Source organism: Solanum lycopersicum, chromosome 9, assembly GCF_036512215.1.
Source record: "Solanum lycopersicum chromosome 9, SLM_r2.1".
Lineage (NCBI taxonomy): Eukaryota > Viridiplantae > Streptophyta > Magnoliopsida > Solanales > Solanaceae > Solanum > Solanum lycopersicum.
The window spans coordinates 57,214,942-57,238,655 of NC_090808.1; the positions used below are offsets into that span (position 1 = coordinate 57,214,942).

The following is a 23,714-nucleotide window of genomic DNA, read 5'->3' on the forward strand; positions in this document are numbered from 1 at the left end:
ATCTGATGAGTTTTTATCTCAATCTTTGTCGAGAGCATCCAAGAGAATGAATTCTCAAACCAAACCACAGGTGCGGACGACATCAACAAGGATGCAGCACAACGCGAAACTTTTCTTAGCAGCGAACTGGGACATAGTCCAAAGAGGAATGCCAAACTCTTAGGACGTGAGCAGAGGAGCGACTTCCACCACAATCAAACCACACCCCTATCAAAAGGCATGTGGGTTCTTCTTTAGTTTTGTCAGTTTCAGTCTCACATTCGGAAGTTTTTATTTACCGGAAGCAACTTTCGAATCTGAGTGGCAATGCGCCAAGAGTTTTGGAAATTATGTCCGTGTAAGTTCTTACTTATGGATGTGAAGAGCTCCACATGCATGGATAAGAGGTTACAACCCTCCTTTTCATACTCGTTTAATGTGTCGCTTATCCAAAACCAAAGGTTATCTATCATAATAGATTTCCTTTTCAACCGATCGAGTTGAACTACAAACAGCATGATTCCTGAGGTATAAGGATGTGTAGGCGGGCTCAATGTTAAAACTCGGCTGTATTTCAACATTCGCTCTCCAATTTTATTCTCGAGCATTTTGATACCTTCATAGTTCGGAATCGAGGTGGCTTTTGAATTCTTTCAAAGTCGTGCGTTAAATCAAGCTTATCGAACTACAAGTGGCCTGAATTCTCCTATAGCCTGAGATATGTAGGAAACCCGTTTTAAGGGTTCGCCATAATTCCTAAACCCTTTGCCAAATCCTGCCCTTAAAGATAAATGGTGTTGGTCAAAATTGGTTTGATCAATTTCATTTTCCTCGAATTGCTTGCATCAATCCAAGTAAAATGAGGAACAATTGTTGAAACCCAATTTTGACCCTCCTTGGTATAAATTAGTTCTCGAGCTTCTTAAATTTTCCAAACGGTTTAAAATAATTAGTTTTATAAATTTTGCGAAAAAAATATAATAATATATGAATTTTGCGTTATTTTTGGATACTTTGTCATTTTCTTATAATTTTTAGATAGCATATATATTTTACATGATTATGTATATAGTTGGTATATTTTACGATTACTTCTCAAAATATTTTAAATTTTAGTAAGTATTCTATTTAAATAATTTAGTTTAAATAATGGTTATATTTTGAATCACTATTTTACAATTAAAATAATTATATTACTAAAATAAAGAAGCTCGTTGGTTAATTAATACAAATTCGTTTTATTTAAGGTTTAGCCAAATTTATCCTCTTAACTCAATTTGGCTATTTATTAAATTTAACCCATCTTAAATTTCCAATTTAATTCATTTTGGGTCATTTTCGCAAATTCCCTTTAATTCCCAATTCCAGCCCACTTCATTCCCTTCCAAGCCCATTTCCCTTTTAACCCGAACCAATTTTCCTTTTTCCTTTTCACAACTCAGCAGCCACGCGCAGAGCTCCCAAAAAAAAAGTAATAGCCCTTCCTTCCCTCCAACGTACAGCGCGACCTTCTCCTCTCCAATTTCTCCCGTACGAATAGTACGCCTAGGTGTCGAAATCTCCTCTCCCCTCTCGTCCTTTCCCTCAAATCGGACGGCTATGCTCATCCTGCCGTTTGAGAATAAGACGAATTCGTACCATTCCGTTTCAAACCTTATCCCTTTAGGTTTTGGGATTTCAAATTGGGACATGAAATCGCGATTTTGCCCAAAACCTTCTTCCGTTTTCCCCCCGCTCTCCACCCTTGAGAAATTGCTATATATATTGCCATTTTCCCACTGGTTTTGGGAGGTTTTTTGGGTTTTTTTTTGGGGGGTTATTTTTTTCGTTTTTTTTGTTGTTGAAGAAAGAGGCTTCAGTTTTCCTAGAAAAGTTTTTCAAGAACTCAATAGGTATAGATATAACAGAGGGAATTAGAAAAAATTTGAAAGATATTGTCCATCTTTCATTATAGTGTGCTCGAACTTTGATGTTCCATTGAAACGTCTTAGCCATTGTTTGTGTTTGTCTTCGTTGTGGAAACTCATCCTTGTCTAGCTCGTTTAGTCTCGATTCGCTGCTTGGAAGAAGGTAATGTTTCCTTTTACTTTCGTCTTGTTTCGGTGTTGAATACGATACAATGAATGTTGTTGGTTCCTTTGCTTCGTCTCTGTTTTGGCTTATTCGTTTTGATTTTTATACTCTTCTTCAAAAGATTGTTTGGTTGTCAATTTGCTTCGAATGGTGTAACTAACTCGCTGTTGCTTATGACGGATATGCTTCAACTTTGTTAAGTTCCATTTGGAACTGCTCGTATGCAGTTTCTTTGCTTCGATCATATTGTGTTTAGCTTGAATATGTAAGTTTGAAATGAGTTCTCGTATTGTTTTCGGATAGTCTTTATTTGCTTGTCTTGAGGATGTTGTGGTGGAGATTAATGGCAGTTTACTTCGTCCATTTGTGAGGTTTCAGTTGCTGTCTCTCCCTCTTAGGTTTGTTATATGTTTCCATGGTCGAAATGTGTCGATTTGAAGCATCGTCATGTAACTCGTTGTGTTTAGTTGTTATCTTAATTCCTGCTTTGCTTTTCCCTTTCAACCTCATTGTAAAATGTCCATAGGCTGGTATTGCTATGCTTGTGACTCAAGAAATATTAGATTTATTTTGTTATCTTGCTTTTGAATGCTAGTCTATATTAAGCTATCGAAGTCGATTAAGAGCAGTGAGTACACATCATAAATGAGCATGCATTCTCTTTATATATCTCCCTTTTTGCATTCCATATGTGTATTTATGTTTATGTGTGAGCTTGAAACTAGCATTTCTGCATTTAGTGTCGATAAGTCTTGCCAAATGGTAGAGCATTTGACTAACAGGAGTTGGCATATCTACTGCATGTATTTGCTAGTCAACAGAGGGTACTTCCATGCCTTTGATAAATTCATTAGTATGTGTCTATGCACTGCATGCTACTGCCTTTTTGCTTATTTGGTGTGAGATTATCCTATTCTCAGTTTCATTTTGAATTGCTTTTAAATCATTTATTTCCCTCCTTCTGATTCGTAAATCTAAGTAGTTCTTCTTTTATCTTTGTTTTGCTCAATACACTTGCTATTAGTTTATCGTTCAAGGTGCTAATTCTCTTTTGTTTGTTTGATTGCATGTAAAATCACTTTCGAGTCCCCATGGACTTTATTCCCATCTCTTGCACTTCTTCCTTGAGCCATAAAGGCTCAAAACATCCTCCTCGAGTCGTAGATTCCTTTCAAAATAGATGTACAGGTCGAAACAGTAGAAATGCAGTGCTGGAAATTAGTTACAGGTTCATCAGAACCTGGAAAAGTGGCTGGAAATTATTTTGCAGGGATTTGAAGAAGATGTATACAGCACTATACATATTGTATACACAGTTATATACTGATATACAGGTTGAAAACATAGAGGTGGATACAAATTCAAAATATAGGTTTGTATAAGTGAAGATATGCTGCTAAAAGGTAACTTTCAACTTTTGAAAGTTGAAAAACAGTCTGATATACAGCACGTATACATTGATATACAGAAACTTTATACCTTAAATAGGTGTAAAAAATATGAATGGAAGGTTAACGTACATGGACGCCAATTTCAGATGAAATACGGAAATAGGCAATATATACGTGCGTAGGATACAGCCCGCATACATTGGTATACATCTTTTCGGTGACGATATACATTTGTTAAACAGGTTAAAAATGGATACAGGTATAAATACGCAGAAACAATATGAGAAATACATGGGAAATAGTGGAAAATGTGTATTCAAACAAATGCAAGGCTCAAAAATCCAAAAAATAGATTGGATATACACCGTTTACAATAGTATACATCTTGTGTATACTTCTTGTTTCTTACAGGAAATGGGTCAGGGCCCTTTTCATCAAAAAGTTTTAATAGGCCCAAAGGCAAATTTGTTTCTGCAGGTTTTTAAAGAGGGCCCAATTATAAGAATTAGTTTAGGACAAGTGATCTAAAGCCCAAATAAATGAATTTGAGCAGTCAAGCCCAAATTCAAATATTTCTCTCTCTATTATTTATTTGTTTAAATCATTTAATATAATTTTAATAATAGTCATTTTTCATTATTTTAAATTTTACTATTTTTGTTTTATTTACTTTTATCACCATTTAGTTTTTCCTTAAATCGATTCCCTCTAAATATTTCCCTTTAGAAGTAAAAAACTGAAATGAAAAATATCAAAATGAATTTTCTCTTTACTTAGTTAAAAATTTTATTGTAAAAGTCATTTAGTCAAATCGCCGGTCAACCGCGAGTTAGCGGGCATCCCGAGGGCCTAATACCTTCTCAAGATGCACATTGAACTTCGAACCTTTTCAATCGATTTTTTAATCTGTTTTTAAATCTTTTAAAAAAATTTCTTGATATTATCAAAAATCAAGTGGCGACTCCGTAATTTGGAAGATCGATTTTTCTTAAATAATAAGATTAATTGATTTTTCGAAACCTAGTCATCTTCACACCATTTTTAAAGAAATAATAGTATTTTTTTTATAATAAAACAATATATCGTTGGATGTGGAAATTCTTGTATGGAGTATGGTTTTAATCTTTCAAATTATAGAAGTCACACATCAATTGTTGTTAGAAGTCCAATAAGTTTCACTATTTTGTCTTTACTTAATTTTTGTTTACATCAATATAGGTTTGCATTTGTTGAATTTTGTAGTTGATATCGATGATATTCTGTCACTTTAATTGGTACCTCAATTATTTTACTTGGTATATGTTACTTTTTACTAGAACATGTTAATATTATAACTTTGTTTGTCAAGAGATTGGTGTTTCTTGACTGTCAACTTTAGGCCAAACCCTTAAGAGAAAAGGCTGCGATTCAAACATGATTTTCATTTTGTTTCTTTGATCACCCAATCATTATACTCTTATATGTGAATTCTCGCTTATTACAGGATTTTCTCATGATTTTTATTTTGTTTGATTAACTGTGAGGTCATTACTCTTAAATGAGAATTATTAATTTAATTGAAGTTTTATTTCTTAATATTTGATTGGATCTTGTTTTCTTCTTCCCTAAAATGCGCCATGAGAGCTCCGTCAAGCCCGTAAAACTAAAATTAAAGGGAAATCTACATAGATATTCTATATAAAGAAAAGGGTAAATATTTTTCATCTATAGAAATAACATTTTTCTTATGGACACATACAATACATTCATAATACAATTTTGATACATATACCGAAAAACAATTTATAAAGCACATATATTGTAAGTTTCATTTATTAATAATACATATCACACATTTTAATACACTTATGATACATTACATCAATTTCATACCAAATATAGCATAATATACTTAGAACACTTACAATACTGTAATACATTTATTTTGCAGGCATAATTTATTTTTAGTACATAACAGATGTATCATAATATTGTTATGTATTGCTATAGATGGAAATAAAAAAAATATCGCTACAACAAATAATAATCCATCAATAAATACTCACCCAAGTAGTTTTTCCAAAATGAATAAAAACGAATTAACTTAAACATCCATTACTCAATTGATTAAACTAAAATTTGCTAAAATATATATTTGATCACGTATTGTTTGTTTGTTGAAGAATTGATCGTAAAACATGTGATTTATTAATGGATATGAAACATGGATAAATTTTAGGAATTACATAATTTTAAAATAAATTACAATTTTTCCCTCTTTAGTTTGTAATTACATTAATCCCTTAAAAAGTAACACCAATCAAATACATTAATATGTAACTCGGATATATTAAAGAGTATCTCGAGTACATTATCACATAAATCAGATACAAAATATATAACTCAGATACATTAAAAAATAAATCGAATACATATACTCGAATATATTTAAAAAATAAGAGATTTTGGAGGTTTCTAAAAATAGAAGGGGATATTGAAAATAAGAGAAACATAAGACGTGTATTTCAATAATTTTTTCATGAAACATGACATCATAGTAGTTAGCCCAACTATTTTTTTTTGTTTTTCCCCCGGTGTTCGGTACCCACAGTGAAGCCAATCTAAATCAAAATTCACGCCAAGAAATCTCAGATTAAGGAGTAAAGAACTCCCTATCAAAGATAACTCCGTACCCAAGGGGAATCGAAGCCGAGACCTCTTGGTTAAGGATGAAGCAGTACTTACCACTCAACCACAAACCCTTATTAGTGTGAGCCCAACCATTAACCAACGGAATAGATTAACCTTATTTCTAAAAAAATATTTTGTTAGTTGTTTTAAAAGTTCGGTTCCATGTTTTAAAAGACATCCAAAAACCATTTTTCTTTCATAAAAACACTTTTAGAAAAAAAAAACAGGACTGCTAACTTTCACTTATGGTCAGACTTACTGACTGTAGATCGAATGACCGTTTGTGCTGGTCATCTGTAGTTCATGTCAGAGGCTGGGTAACTTGAGTCTCAATCCACGAACACAAACCACGGACCGTAGTCTAACTTACGGACGATAGATCTATTTTTGAATCGACACTTCGTCAATTTTATTGGCTGAGTTTTTGGGAGAGTTACAGTGTCAAACGATAGATCCACAATACGGTTCGTAGATTAGACTATGGTCCATCAATAGTGACCGTCGATTGCACCGACAGATTTTTGAAAAGCTAATTTTTGGTCTGTTATGAATACGGGGTGTTACATTATCTCACCCTTGAGAACAATCGTCCTTGAATGAAGACTAAACTAGCTTAAATAGAGGGAGAGAGCTTCAATACCTACTACTAAACACTGAGGACTGAGTTTCTGATTGAATTGGGTTCCAAGAATATAGAAATACGCCGAAAATGCAAGTACAAACTGAGAGAACATGATTCTAAGGCCGATTCACATGTGAATGACTGAAAAATTGAAGAGGAACTACTACCTCAAGCTGGAGTGGAATTGGAAGGAAAGAGGTGATGATACTTGACTTTCATGGTTGCTTCTACTTCCCAAGTAGCTCCTTTTATGGACTGACTCCTTCACAGAACCTTGACTGAAGTGACTTCTTTGTTTATCAACCTTCTAACCTGATGGTCAAGAATCTCAACTGGTACATCCTCATAAAAAAGCCTATCTTTCACAGCCATACTCTCTAATGGCACCATAGAAGCTGGATCACCAACACACTACTTCAAAAGTGAGATATAGAAGACCGGATGCAATGCTACTAATTCTAATCGCAACTCTAACTCATATGCCACTTTGTCAACCTTTTTCAAGATCTTGTAAGGGCCTAATTATCTAGGACTGATCTTCTCTTTCTTGCCAAATTTCATTACCCCTTACATAGGTGCCACTTTCAAGAAAACCCAATCATCAACTTGGAACTCTAGTTCCTTTCTCCTTACATCTATATAAGATTTTTGATGATTTGGGCTTCCTTATGTCTATATTTAATGAGTTTCACTTTCTCCATAGCATAAAGGACTGAATCTGGCCCTATCAAAGTTGTTTCACCTACTTCAAACCAGCCAACTCGAGATCTACATCTACGCCCATACAGTGCCTCATAAGGGGACATCTGAATGCCGGAATGATAGTTATTATTGTAGAAGAACTCAATAAGGGGAAGGTGATCATCCCAACTACCCTTGAAATCCATCACACAGGCTCTCAACATATCTTCTAGGGTTTGAATGGTATGCTCTGCCTATCTATCCGTCTGCATAGGAAATGATGTGCCAAGGTTAACTTGAGTATCAAGACCCTTCTGAAATGACTTTAAAAAATGAGAGGTAAACTGAGGACCTCTATATGAGATGATAGACAAAGCAACACCATGCAACCTCACAATCTCATTAATGTAAAGCTTGGCATAGTCCTCTACCGAATCTGTAGTCTTACCACCAAAAAGTGAGAAGACTTAGTCATCTTGTCAACTATTTCCAAAATAGAGTCATGTTGTCTACGAGTATGAGGTAACCCTATGATGAAATCCATATTGATCACTTATCACTTCCAAGTAGGAATGTCGATCTCATGAGTCATACCCCCTGGTTTCTGATGTCCTACCTTGACTTGCTGCAATTGGGGCATTTACACACAAAATCTGCATATCCCTCTTCATGTCATTCCACCAATAGATTTCTTGCAGGTCGCGATACATCTTAGTGGTACCTGGATGAATAGAATATCTATATTTATAGGCTTCTTCAAGAATATGCTATTTCAACTCGCCCACATCAAGAACACACAATCTACCTTGGTGGCGAAGTACACCATCTCCCCCTTGTGAGAAAACCTCCACTCTTTGATTATGGACTGCACCTTTAAGTTCAAGCAAGATTGGATCATTGTCTTGCTTTTCCTTAGCCTCCACTACCAAAGAATATTTTTCCCCATTCTGAACTGTTACACCACCGTCTGATACGCTCATAAGGTGAACTCCCAAGCGAGCCAACCTATGAACATCCTTCACTAGTTCATTCCTTTCTTCCTCAACATGGTCTACACTACCCATAGATAATCTACTAAGAGCATCTGCTACTACATTCACCTTACCAAGATGGTAATGCACACTCATATCGTAATCCTTAAGGAACTCAAGCCATATTCTCTGGCGAAGATTCAACTCTTTCTGGGTCAACACATATTGAAGGCTCTTATGGTCAGTGAACACATCTACATGAACACCATACAAGTAGTGTCTCTAGATCTTGAGTGAAAACACCACTTTTGCAAGCTCGAGGCCATGAGTTGGATAGTTCTTCTCATGCACCTTAAGTTGTTTAGAAGCATAAGCTATAAGCTTATCTCGCTACATCAACACACAACCTAGGCCAACTCGGGATGCATCACAATAGATCACATAGACCTCTGAACCCTCTGGTAGAGTCAAGACAGGAGTTGTACACAATCTAGTTTCCAATTTGGCAAAGCTTATCTCACAATCATCTGACCATTGAAACTTGACCATTTTCTGAGTTGACCTAGTCAATGGTGAGGCTATGGATGAAAATTCTTCTACAAACCTTCTGTAATAACTCGCTAGACCTAAGAAACTTCTGATATTTATAGCAGAGGTAGTTCTGGGACATTGTTTCACTTCTTCTATTTTCTGCGAATCCACTCAAATCCCCTCACTAGATCCAATGTGACCAAGGAAAGTAATGGATTGCAACCAGAACTCATATTTGCTAAACTTAGCGAATAACTAGCAATTCTTAGAGTAAATAAGGATATCATCAATGAAAATGATAAAAACAAGTCCAAGTATTGTTCAAATATTCTGTTCATCAAATCTATGAAAGTTGTTGGAGCATTGATTAGTCCAAACAACATAACTACAAATTCATAATGACCATACCGAGTTCTAATGGCTATTTTTGGAATGTCACTATCTCTTACTCTAAGCTGATGATAGCCTGATCTGAGGTCTATCTTTGAGAAATGGATAACACCTAGAAGTTGGTAAAACAAGTCATTAATCATGGGGATGCGATACTCATTCGAAATTGTGACCTTGTCCAACTGTCTAAAGTCAATTCACATTCTGAGATAACCATCTTTCTTCTTTATGAACAACACTGGTTCACCCCATGGAGAAATACTACGTCTGATGAAGCCCTTATATAGAAGGTATTTTAACTGATCTTTCAATTCTTTAATCTCTACTAGAGCCATTTTATAAGGAGGGAAATAAATAGGCTGGGGAGATCAATTCCAAAGTCGATTTTCCTTTTGGGAGGAACTCTAGGAAGATCTTCTGGAACACTTCTGAAAACTCACAGACTACTGGAATTGACTCAAGAGTTAGGGTTTTATAACTAGAATCATTAACCCAAACTAGATGATAGAGATAATCCTTAGAGATCATCAATCTGGCCTTAAGAAAAGAAAAAAATCAACTCATAGGCTCTAAGCTACTACCCTTCCACTCTAAGATTGGTTCGTCTTCAAACTGAAATCAAACAATCATACTTCTACAATCGACTGAGGCATAATAGAAATGTAACCAATCCATGCCTAAAATGACATCGAAGTCTACCATTTCTAGCTCTACAAAATCTGCTGAGGTGACCTTCTGACAGACCGTGACAGGGCAATTTTGTATACCTGTCTACCTATAATTGGGTCACCAACTAGAGTAGAGATTAAAAAAGGTTTAGAGAGAGAGAGAGATTAAAAAAGGTTTAGAGAGAGTTTCTTGACTAACACTGAATTGGATTGCTATGTAAGTAGTTACAAAAGAAAGAGTATCCCCTAGATCTAACAATGCATAAACATCATGGTCAAAAACTTGTAGCATACCAGTGACTACATTAGGAGAACCTTTCGATTATGGCGTGCCTTAAGAGCATACAACTTGTTCTGGCGCTGATTGCCACATGTACTTGATGTGTTGCACTGCTGAGTCGATTGACTTACTTGTGTTGCTGAAGTTTTATCCTGAGCTCTACCATTACCACCTCTTTGACTCTATATAGAAGGAAAATCCCTTAACACGTGACCAGACTGACCGCATCCAAAACAACCTTATTTTCCTACGAGGCACTCGCCTAGATGGTTCCTACTATAACTAGGGAAGTGGGGTGAGTCTTGGTGCCTGAAACACTTCCATGAGACTTAGATCCTGGTGCCCTAACCTTCTGATCATACCTGTTTTAGGAGGATAGAACGCTAGTTGATGAAGGGTTTGGGGTTAAATTTTATGTTGACTCTACGAACGATTTCCACCACCCAATTTCTGTTGAGAATAGTCATAGTTCCCAGTCCTAGACTTCTTATTCTCCTTGGTATGTTCCCTAAGCTTATCACCCTCAACCTGCTGAGCCTGATGTTCATATCTCCTAGTAACATAGCATTTCTACACTCAATTTTCACCAAATCTGACACTCCAAGCAAGAACTTATTCATCTGAGCCCTGGAATCAAAAATCATGTGAGGAGCATACTTAGAGAGTTGGTAAACTTGAGCCCATAATCTTGGACCATCATGTTACCTTGACTTAAGTTCATGGATTCATGAGCCTTTGCTTCTCTCAACTCTACTGGGAAAAACATGTCAAGAAAGGTCTCACTAAAGCACTCACAAGTAATCGGAGTTGTATTTGTACCCCTATTTTTTTCCACTAAGTGTACCAGATATGAGCAACATCTTTCAGTTGGTATGATGCTAACTCAACCCGATCATTTCCAGTGACCTGCATCACCTCAAAGATATTCTTGATCTCATCTAAGAAATTCTGGGGGAACTTCACTAGTCTGCGATCCTAAGAACTTGGGCAGAGTCATTCTTACAAATTCACGGACCCTTATTGTTGTTGATCAACCGTTAACATTCATAGGAGCTTGAACCCGCTGATTGTTCTGGTTGGCGACACTTTGAGCCAACATCTGAATGGCATTCCTGAATTCAGCATTGGAGACTTTAATTTGGGACTAGAGGAGCTGCGTTTGCATTCCTGGAATTTTCATTCCTAGTGTTAGCTCTACGATGAGGCATGATCTCAAACGTAGAGCGTCGAGTTATAATGGAATTAGATCATACCTTACGCACGATAAGAGTAACAATAAAGTGAAGTTTTTCCTAAAACGCTTCATAGCCTCCAACTCATTAGATGTGGTGCACTTCACACCCATGAATAGGACTCTACTTAGTGCATCTTTCTAGACATCCCAGGAAACTTAAACCTAGTGCTTTGATACCAAGTTTTACAAGTCCCAAGATACCCTCGATACGCGGATACGGGCCCTAGGACCACAAGTAATCCCAAGCTAACTCTACTGTCATGATCATGAACATACTAAAGAAAGTAAACTGATGCAGAAGTTAAAACATACTTTAAATGAAAAGATGGGGAATACCCATATATTACTAAGATAAATAAAATACTGATGAATTTAATACAAAGAAGTTATTAACTCAACACTAAGCTGAATCTAACTATGTCTGAAAATAGCCTCTAACTGACTAAAAATGCTGGGACAGACCCAACTAAGTCTAGCAAAAACTGAAACTAAATGACTAAAAACAAACTGAAAGGAACTCATGACGGTTATCATCGAAAAATGAGGACTCACCACTGATTCTGTTGAACTAGAGATAGATAATCGATCTAAGTGTGATTTGGATGCCGAGAACATGAACCTACATCACGAGAAGATGTAGTGCACGTATACGTCAGTACTGGAAAGGTGTTAAGCATGTAGGATAGAGTAAAGTTGAAATAAAACATAATTGAACAAGCACAAAAGCAAGTATTATATTTTGAACATGATATACTGAATTCTGAGCTGATTGAATGCAATGAACAAATTTATAACATGCTAAGACTGAATACTAACTGAACTATAAATATGGTCAATGTAATAGAGTCTGTCTGAACTGTGGGATCTACTAATAATCGATAATAAAATCATATGAGCTAAATATGGAATCCGATGTATATGCCCCATCGAAAGGACCCAATATACCTTGCAAGATGTATAAAGGCATGCTGGCGTGATCACTAAATTGATGCCCACAAAGGGGACATACAACCTACTTGGCTATTAGTTCTGGGACTACTGGATACGTTGAAACCTAGTCCAACTTAGTATTATGCTACTACCAATGAATTAAGTGATTAACATATTATGACATAATTTATGTAAATACTGGATAGCTCAAAACTAAACATGCATATTGAAAATGCAACATTTAATCTGGTAATAATGCATTAATAAGTGAGGCATGTATAACTAAATAACTGAAATATCTGACCTGGCATGCGTAATTTAAGAACAAAGAAATACATAGCTACGATTATGAAATTCATGCAATATAATCTGATTTAGAACGCACAATCAACTAATTCATGATGTTCTGTTGAAGTTCTAGAAACTCTAGATCTAATCATGATATGAGAATCAAGAATCTGACTGAAAACTAGGAACCCAATGGGTGAAAGGAACCCACTAGTGAAATCCACATACCTAGTGGTGAAATCTACAGAGAAGTATTTAGATTTCGGAGCTGGAACTGAAAAAACCTTGTTGTGTTCTTGAACTAGGGTTCTTGACCTTTTTCTCCTTTCTTGCTTCTAATTTTCTAAGTTTCGATTTATGATTTTGACTTAGTTAAGTTCTTGTGATGTTTCTAGGCTTAAACTAACTAAAATCTGATAATTTAGGGCTTAAACGATGTGTCTTAGGGTTTAAACAAACTAAGAAAGACCAAAGACCCCTAGAAATTTTGTTTCCGACCAAACGACGACCTGGACTGACGGGTCGTCCTTTGGGTCCGTAGTTTAGGTCTGCCCGATTGGACTTTACTAAAAACGGGCATAGCTTTTTACTCAGAGGTTGGATTTTAGAACTCGGTGTCTATGGAAAGATAATTCAATTATCTATTGTTTCATAGGTTATGTGGCATCTAATTTATTTCGTGCTAAGAGTTATGACTATTTGAAGTTGATCCAATAGCATTTCCCCCCTAACTGACTGCTAACTTTCACCTACGGATCGTAGATCGAACAACGGTCCGTGATGGTCATCCGTAGTTCATGTCACAGGCTGGGTAACATTAGTCTCAATCCACGGACACAGACCACGGACTGTAGTCTGACTTACGGACTGTAGATTTGTCCGTGGATCGACACTTGGTCAATTTTCTGGGCTGAGTTTTTAAGAGAGTTTCAGTGGAAAACGACGGATGCACACTACGGGCCATAGATCAGACTACGATCCATCGATAGTGACCGTATTGCACCTGCAAATTTCTGAAAAATTAATTTTTCGTCCGTTTTGAATACGAGGCGTTATAGAATCATTTGAAAAGTCAAATACATTGTGATTTCATGTGAAATTAAAATTGTTGTGATAAGTTATGACTTGTAAATGAGAATATAAATGAAGCGATAAGGGATACAAGAAATTCAATAGTAGTTTTACTTAACAATTGTCAATTCTTGTGAAACATTCTCAAGCTTTGTTCTTTTGTTATTTTTTGGATCGATTTTGGTCTTAATAGTTTTTTTTCTGATTCATATATTGGTGATTAGATGATTATTATTTTCCGTTATAAATTCCCAAAATCAATTTTACATGGCTAACACTGAGGAATGGTTCGGACTTTGGATTGGCAAAACTTTGTTATTTTTTTTCTTTTTTTTATCTAGGTAGCATATTATCATTAAGGAGAAAAATGATAATGTTCATCAAAGAAAAAGAGAGCTCCAACAACAACATGGTTGTTAGAATATGATGTGAAAAGTAACGCCTCCTAAAAGAAACATGGTTGTTTATCCTTAAGGTACTATATTTTGTACCCACTACACGAAGAAAATTAAAGGAACACATTATAGAAAATAATAATATAAAATATACTTAGGAGACATTACTTAATAGGACATCAAAACCCTAAATCTTCTTAGCGAGCTTAGTTTTCCTGCAACACATGAATCAAGACCCTACCATCGGCGGCACAGAAAGCGGAGGAAACGCACAAAAAATGCTCAATTTTCTTTTAATTCTTCTTTAGTTCATGATTCAAACTATAGATCCATCATTCCGAGATCAGATTTGATCACTAAAATCCTCTTAAGACTTTTGGTGAAACTATGTGCTACTAAGTATTGGTTGTTGGATCGAAAAATTTTCAATGCTTAATTTGGCAAAGGAAGCAGTTGAAGCCGATATTGCTTGGATCTGGTTCATTAAATATAGTTGTATTTGGCAAATGAAGGTGTTGAAGTTAAGTTTATGCCACATGCAATTTCATCACCAAAATATTTTCCAAAAATTGAAATTTATTCAATACTTAGATGAGCATGTTGAGAATTTCAGCATCAAACCAAAATTTCAAAGTTGTGTTTCATTAGCCTTTATCAACAATGAAGAGATGAAAGAAATATCAAATCAAGAAATGTGGCTATTGAAAAAATGGAATTGTATCATTATGATTTGTTGAATTAGCCTTTTTTAATAATGAAGAGAAGAATTGGAATGTCAAATCAAGAAATGTGGTTAGTGGAGAAATGAAATTGTATGCTTGTGATTTCTTGATTTTGGCTACTAGTGAAAACAATAAAGGTCATATTCCAAAAGTGGGAGGGCTTGAAAATTTCCAAGGGGGGAAATTCATTCTAGTGATTATCAATTTAGTGAAAATATGAACATAAAGAAGTATTGGTTGTTGGATCTGGAAATTCTTGTACGGAAATTGGTTTTAATCTTTCAAATTATTGAAGTCACACATCAATTGTTGTTAGAAGTCCAATAAATTTCACTATTTTGTCTTTACTTAATTTTTATTTACATCAATATAGGTTTGCATTTGTTGAATTTGGTAGTTGATATCGATGATATTTTGTCACTTTAATTGGTACCTCAATTATTTTACTTGGTATATGTTACTTTTTACTAGAACAAGTAGTATTATAACTTTGTTTGTCAAGAGATTGGTGTTTCCTGACTGTCAACTTTAGGTCAAACCCTTAAAAGAAAAGGTTGCGATTCACACATGATTTTCATTTTGTTTCCTTGATCACCTAATCATTATACTCTTATGTGTGAATTATTGTTTCTAACATAATTTTCTCGTGATTTTTATTTTGCTTGATTAACAGTCAGGTCATTACTCTTAAATGAGAACTATTGATTTAATTGAAGTTTTATTTCTTAATATTTGATTGGGTCTTGTTTTCTTCTTCCCTAAAATGCGTCATGAGAGCTCCATCAGGACCGTAAAACTAAAAATAAAGGAAAATCTACATAGATATGCTATATAAAGAAAAGGGTAAATATTTTTCATCTATAGAAATAACATTTTTCTCATGGACACCTACAATACATTCATACAATTTTGATACATATACCGAAAAACAATTTATAAAGCACATATATTGTAAGTTTCATTTATTGATAATATATATCACACATTTAAATATATTTATAATACATTGTATCAATTTCATACCAACCATAGCATATATACTTAGAACACGTACAATACATTGTATTGCATGCATAATTTAATTTTAGTACATAATAGATGTATCATATTATTGTTATGTATTGCTACAGATAAAAATAAATAAAAAAATATCGCTACAATAAATAATAATCTATCAATAAATACTCACCCAAGTAGTTTTTCCAAAATGACTAAAACAGAATTAACTTAAATATCCATTACTCAATTGATTAAACTAAAATTTGCTAAAATATATATTTGATGACGTATTTTTTGTTTGTTGAAGAATTGATCGTAAAACATGTGATTTATTAATGGATATGAAACATGGATAAATTTTAGGAATTAGTTTTAAAATGAAATTACAATTTATCCTTCTTTAGTTTGTAATTACATTAATCCCTTAAAAAGTAACACAAATCAAATACATTAATATGTAACTCGAATATATTAAAGAGTATCTCAAATACATTATTTAATAAATCGATACAAAATATATAGCTCAGATACATTAAAAAATAAACCGAATACATAGCGCTCGAATATATTTAAAAAAAAAAAAGAGATTTTAGAGGTTTCTAAAAATAGAAATGAATATTAAAAATAAGAGAAACATAAAACATGTATTTCAATAATTTTTTCATGAAACATGCCATCAAAGTAGTTAGCCCAACTATTTTTTGTTGTTTTTCTCTCGGTGTTCGATACCCATAATGAAGCCAAACTAAATCAAAATTCACGCCAAGAAATTCCACATTAAGGAGTACAGAACTCCCCATCAAAGGCAACTCCATACCCAAGGGGACTAAAGCCGAGACCTCTTGATTAAGGATGAAGCAGTACTTACCACTCTACCACAAACCCTTATTAGTGTGAGCCCAACTATTAACCAACGGAATAGATGAACCTTTTTTCAAAAAAAAATTTTGTTAGTTGTTTTAGAAGTTCAGTTCTATGTTTTAAAAGACATTCAAAGATCATTTTTCTTTCATTCAAACACTTTCTAAAAAAAATAAACAGGACTTCCCTTCCATTGTTACTCCAATAGTTGATACATGTAAATCTCAATTTCGCTAAACGCCGACATCTTTATTCTACATGTAGTACATTTCACATTCCTATCTCAAAACAAAAGCAGACTTTGGATATTATAAGCATGCTCATTTAGCATCCTTAGACAAGAAATTGTTGTTATTGTTGGCCCGGGCATTGCATAAGTCATCTACAGCATCCCCTCGTTCAAACACCGCGGCAGCCCCCATTCCAGAACCTGCACATGACAGGACAACCATACAAGTTCAAGACTATATATATAGATATAAACTTGCACCACATAATTTTTAAGAAAAAGAAACACACCTATGCACATGGAAATCACACCAAAACGACAGTCTTTGCCACGGCGTTTCATCTCATGAAGCAGAGTTGCCACACAACGTGCACCTGAAAGGAAGGAAGGAACGAAGGGAGGATGTATGTGAGGCAATATTTGATGATTTGAAAGAAAAAAATTACTTCTTGTTTTGTCAAATATCAAATATTTTAGAACAAACTCATTTTGTGAAAATGATTGCTTGTATCAAATAATTACCTGTAGCACCAAGAGGATGACCAAGAGCCAATGCCCCTCCATTCACATTAACATTTTCAGGGTCAAGATTGAGTTTCTTTTGGCAATAGACATATTGGGATGCAAATGCCTGTCAAGTTAACATATAATTGTTTAGACAAAAAAATTGTGGTTTGATCTTGGAGGTGTTTTCATCAATTCAATATATTACCTCATTTATTTCAAAAAGATCAATATTGTTCAGCTCAAGACCAGCAGACTTAACAGCAGCTGGGATTGCAACGGCTGGGCCAATTCCCATAACAGCAGGATCCACACCAACAGCAGCAAAGCTCCTGCATTTCGAAGAAAATTACAAGCTATATTTACAACAGGAACTTTTGCTCCGCGATTCTGTCACTTATTCCTGGCACCAAACTATGTCTCAAATAGAGGTGACAAATGGGCGTGTTGGACTGAATTTGGGTGGGTCAAGATGAGCTGAGATAAATGAAATTATTTGGGCTGAAGTGATCTAAATGCAGGTCAAAAGCAAACCTGCCCAATTTTTACTAAGTTCTAATTATTTTATTTGTTTTTTAAAAAAATTAGTATTACTTTTCTTTATTACGACTATATATAGTATACCAAACAAAAAAAGGGTGTCTTTTTGAAAAAATTTTGACAAAAATTCCCATGGATCAATTTGGGTGTGTATATCAGCCCAAATTTTAATGGGTTGAAATGAGCCTAGCTACTGATGGACGGGTCCATAATCAGCCCAAACTTATGCTGATTGTGCGGGTTATGATTTCATAGGCTAGTTTTGCCAACGCTAGTCTTGAGTAAATACTTTTTCACTGGACATTCCACTTATACATTGTGTGAAATTCGGGAACAACTCCATTTTGGGTCTTTCTAGAAACATCAAACTACATGATCCTCATGGACTCTGCAATGCTCTGCCTTAGCAGCTGCAACTGATGAGAAATAGAGGAAACACCATTATAAAATACTCATTCATTTTGAAGTTTCCATTTCTCAAAGACCAGATGTATCAAAGTGAAGGACCAAGTGCTAGATTAAACATGAGACAACCAAAATTCAGGGCGGGAAACTCGAAACCTGGCTCGCCGTACTCTGAATTAAAGTAACATTTTTAAGGGTATAGAGTCTAGCTATCATGTACAATCTCTATTCATATGCAAAGAATATAGCTTACCTGAATACACCAAGAATTGGAAGTCCCTTCTGCATAGCTACACTTCTCTTCATGAGAAGCACTGCAGCCGCACCATCACTGACCTGGCTAGAATTCCCTATAAAGATCACGTAATAAGCATTAAGTTCCAAATTCAGAGTATAATAAAAAGTTAAACATAGTATGAAACTAGTACCTGCAGTTGTTGCTCCGTCTCTTTTGAATGCAGGCTTCAGCTTTGCCAGGCCAGTCAAATTTGTAGTTGGCCGAATGCCATCATCAACAGAAATAACAACGGGCTTCTCATTTCCAGTTTGTGGGTCCACGATCTTTCATTTTAAAACATTAGCCATAAAAGTTAGAAATATACAACCCTCACATGGAAAAAATCTCATTCAGCAGCAAGTCTACCTTTGTCAAAACTGGGATAATCTCATCTTTGAACTTTCCAGAAGCAGTTGCAGCAGCTGCTCGCTGGTGAGAAATAACCTACAGCAGAATATTGTCGGGATTAGACCACTAGTTGTACTCCTCAAAGCAATAGACATTTTAATCGAATTCAAAAATCTTACAGCAGCCTGGTCTTGTTCTAGCCGCGTCACTCCAAATCGCTGTGCAACATTCTCAGAAGTGATGCCCATAGGGAGAAGGCAGTCACGGGCTTGTGCAAAAGCATCTACCTATTAAAGAATATCTCAAGCTTAAAACATGCAACTACAAAAAGAGGTTTCAGGTACAAGGATGGAAAAAAAATGAGTTTGAGCATACTTTCGGATTAGCTTTTACAACTAGTCCAATATTGTCAACTGTCATGAACTCTAGTCCAGCACCAATGCCTGCACAAAAGAAATAGTTATAACCCAAACGGAAATAGTAATTGTAGAATGTAGTGTTTCTGTATATGTCTATGAACTTGTATACCTATGTCGTAGAATCCTGCTTTTATTGCTGCCGCTACATCAGCAACAGCTTGGAGGCCAGAAGAACATTGCCTGTTCACAGTTCTGATTGGCACAGTATCTGGAAAAATGATCAAGTTAGATATATTTCGAGCGAGTGAGAGCATGTCAGAAACTGGAAAGAAACGGACACCTCTTTTCGAGGTAATCATATGAATTTGCCTAGTTGGTTTCCGTTTCATTAACCAATTTTGTTAATCACAATCACAGTTTGTCTATTGTACAAGAAACCGTTACTTTCCAAAAGAACTAGAAGCATTGTTTTGAATTTATCATCAAACTAAGGTGGTTTGACAGTCAAAATCAAATAGGATCATTCTTAGTTGCGACTTTCATATAAAACGAAGGAATGAAACAAATTACCTGGAAAACCAGCATAAAATGCTGCCATCCTGCACTCCATTGCTCTTATTGAACCAGGTGCCAAAACCGTACCAACAACAATATCTCCCACCTCACTTGGGTTCAGGTTGGTTTTCTCAACTACTGCCTGCAGTACAAGATTTGCGCTCATAAAAATTCTCAAAAATCAGAGAACAAAGTACTTGTTATCTCTTCATAAGTACATTGTTCTTTCTTTCTTTTCTTAATAAAGATAGTATCTGGCTAGAGTTGAGAAATCCTCGACTATTTCACCAAGTACCTACTACCTCCCAATCTACCGACTAAGCCATAGACAGAAAATTGGAAGACACCATCTTCTCCCTCTGTCTCAATTTATATGATATAGTTGGAATCTCAAGAGTCAATCAAGAAAACAAAAACCGTGATTTATTTGTATGTCCTTTGAATATTTTAAATTGTTAATTTCCTGACTTATAGTACTTTTTATCTAGTTTCTAATTATGTAAATTAATTTTTCAATAATCTTAAAGATTGTTTATCTGAATGCACAGTCAAAATAAAGAAGCTTGACTCTCGAAATCCAAACTATGTCATATACATTGGGATGGAGGGAGTAACATTTTTTTATATATAATGCTATTGTTAATAAAACATTCAAGAGTGTAGAAGCTGTTATATAGACACATAATATACCTTGAGAACTGGAGCAAGTAAATCATCTGATAGTGTATCCTTAAAACCTCCACGTTTAGCTTTGCAAATAGCAGTACGGTAAGCTCTGCAAAACATCAAATCAACAACCACATTAGTACAGAAAATCAAACACTTATAAGAAATGTTTGATGATCTAATTAAGTGAGAGATAACTTACGCAACGATCACGACATCATCCCCAAAAGCAGATGTCCTATGGTATGCAGAACTGTCACCAGCTAAACAAACTGAAGGCTGTTTGGAAGGGAAAAAACAACACTGAAGATTGATCACATTGAAAAGAAAGAAAACAATAGGAATGAGTTGTCTTAAACATCATCTGAACAAATTTAAACTGAGCTGCCACAGTGTGGAGCTAAGTTCTGTGTCAATATAGGTTTGCTGACCTATTTGTCGAGTTGATTTGGTCACTCAACTAGTAATTATTACTTCCTCTAGCCAACTAATAATTATTATTCCCTCTAGTCCATATTAAGTGAATTTTTGGGTATGGCGAAAATTATTAAAGGGTATATATATAATTAAAGGCTACTTTTCATGATTATTACCCGATTGTATTCGAATTGTTTAACTAAAAAGTATAAAGTACTCCATCCGTTCGTTTTAAATTGTTATATTTTCCTTTGAGAGTCATATGATATGAACTTTGACTAGCATTTAATATGTATTTTTTATTATATTGATACAAAAAAATACAATTTATAGTACTTTCCATATAGTTTTTTAACAGGGAAACTTACATAAATATACTAAAATAAAAAAAATAGTTACCATTTATAGCAATAATATCTTTTTTTTCACTTGATCACTTTAATTCATTTATAATACAAGTTTAATATATATTACAAAGAACAATTTATTATTCATATATAATACAAGTTTTAATGATGGATAATATATTTATCACACATTTTAATACACTTATAATACAATGTGTCAAATTTTTACCAAACAAACAAAATATATTTCAAAAAACAATTATGATTCATATATATTGCATACATAATTCACTTTTAATTCCTATTGCAGATTTAACATAGTATTGTTATCAATGACAATAAATAAAACGTATTGCTAAAATCAGTAATTATTTATTAAAATGTACTAATTTATGTAATTTTTCCTTTTTTTAATATCTAAATTTTTATTTTAAAATATCAAATTAGTGTAATCTAATTTAGAGTCCATTTGAATTGACTAGCTTTTAAATCAAAAATAAAAAGTCAAATTTAAATGACTTTAAGTAAAAAAAAAAGTAGGGGAGACCTACTTTTAGTTATTAAGTTATTTTAATTTATTTTTGACATTGTCAAACACTTCCTAATTTATATAGTAATTTTTGACGTATTTTAAGTCGTTTAATATTTATTAAACACTTTCAGAAATAAAAAAAATAGTAAAAACTAGATTTGACCAACTTTCAAGTCCCCGTTACTTTTTAAAAATAGTCAAATTAAAAATCTCAACTAAAGAGGAAAAAATAGTCAAATTAAAAATCTCAACTAAAGAGGAGTGAACGGATTCATGAAAAATCTCATTGAATGAAGGGTAAACAAGGAAAAATGACCCAACAATTCTTTAAACTATGGAAAAGTCCCCTAATTCACTTGATATGAACTCAACAGAGATTTATCTCAGTCTCACAAAGTAACATTTGATTCTAATTTTCATGTCTTTCTTATATTACAACTATTAATTGACTAACCATCTGAGAAATCAACCCGTCATTTGCCGGATAAACACTCAACATCCAGGGATAAAAACTACAAACAACTCAAATTCAGAAAGATTCTTATGTATTCAAGGTTCTTTTTTTTTTTCCTTTTATTAGAAAAAAAATATCAAGAGTTACAAAGAAAAAAAAAGGGGGGGCTTACAGTGATAGAAGAAGAACGAATGGGCTGAAGATGCTCCAATAGAACTCTCTGCCTTTCAATAGCTTTCTCCATGATCAATTCCTCTTTTTTCCCTTTGAGACCTGCACAAATGAAAATGGGGTTGTTAAAAACTACTGAACGAGTCCCTTCATATTTATATACGCACCTAATTATTAAATAATGTATTTTAAGAGGACCAAAAAAAGACCCAATGAAATTTAGTGGAATATCTGGGGACATTAACTCATATCACATTACTAAAATATTATTTCTATATTTAAATATTGAATAATTAATTTTTTTTATTCCACTGACTATAGTTTTGACATTTAATAATATATACAAAATATATAAATATATTTTTTAACTACACAATAGCTAATATTTAATTTTTTTAATTTCATGTGTGTACAATTATTTAAATTTATATAAAATTGATTAAATACACACATGTTCTACGAGACATACTACACCTAGGACGTCACATAAGACACGCATGATGAATGTATCTATTTGATCAATCTTACACAATTTTAAAAGTCTACTTTATGTAGAACCAAAATTGGAGAGTATGAATGTTGACTAAAGTCAAGTTAAATGATATATTTAAATATCATGCCAATTAAAAAAGTATAGAGATCATCAGAGAAGTTTTAATTATTTTTTATATATAATAATTATAATCTTCATTTATCAATTTATGTGGCATTTTTCATTTTTTTCGAGTCAAACAATTTAAGTTTGATCGGCAATTTATGCATGAAATTTTCAATTTTTTTATAAATAAAATTTATATATTTATAAAGTATATAAAAAGTACTATTAGTCACAATAATTGATAATTCAAAATATTTAAAATATGTATGACAAAACTACAATAAAAAATAGACTTGTTTGAATCTTATAATTTAAAAAATAACTCATAAATTGAGACAGAGGGAGTACAATTTAGCATTAAAAAAGAATAATAAATAGATCTAGACAATTTTCAAACTTTATACAAAATCTTATTCGATTTAATATTTTTAGAAGTAATTAAAAAAATACTTAATTAATTAAAAACTGAACTATTTAAATTTTCGTTAAATGCAAACAAATTAGAGTAGCCGCTTTCACATACTTATTTCAACGTTTTTCAAATGTATTTTTTTTC

At 33.8% G+C, this 23,714-nt stretch overlaps 1 protein-coding gene across 1 annotated transcript; it reads right to left on the bottom strand.

The window, feature by feature from the left end:
• Positions 1-16,916: 16,916 nt before the first annotated feature.
• Positions 16,917-22,684, bottom strand: ACAT4 (acetyl-CoA C-acetyltranferase 4). The gene is made up of 14 exons (NM_001366032.1): positions 22,562-22,684; positions 20,842-20,918; positions 20,664-20,748; positions 19,989-20,115; positions 19,588-19,686; positions 19,435-19,502; positions 19,239-19,346; positions 19,078-19,155; positions 18,863-18,995; positions 18,688-18,784; positions 17,698-17,821; positions 17,508-17,616; positions 17,276-17,359; positions 16,917-17,186 (listed from the first exon to the last, which is right to left on the bottom strand). Exons 1-14 carry the CDS (start codon positions 22,631-22,633, stop codon positions 17,077-17,079), a joined length of 1,371 nt encoding a protein of 456 aa, NP_001352961.1. The 5' UTR covers positions 22,634-22,684; the 3' UTR covers positions 16,917-17,076.
• Positions 22,685-23,714: the final 1,030 nt, after the last annotated feature.

What these genes read in the sequence shown, in the direction of transcription:
- ACAT4 (NM_001366032.1), bottom strand. Translation starts at nt 22,633, where the DNA reads ATGGAGAAAGCTATTGAAAGGCAGAGAGTTCTATTGGAGCATCTTCAG. An exon ending in TACTTGCTCCAGTTCTCAAG is followed by an intron (nt 20,116 to 20,663) that starts GTATATTATGTG and finishes CTTGTACTGCAG; the next exon opens with GCAGTAGTTGAGAAAACCAA. An exon ending in AGACGGAGCAACAACTGCAG is followed by an intron (nt 18,785 to 18,862) that starts GTACTAGTTTCA and finishes TGATCTTTATAG; the next exon opens with GGAATTCTAGCCAGGTCAGT.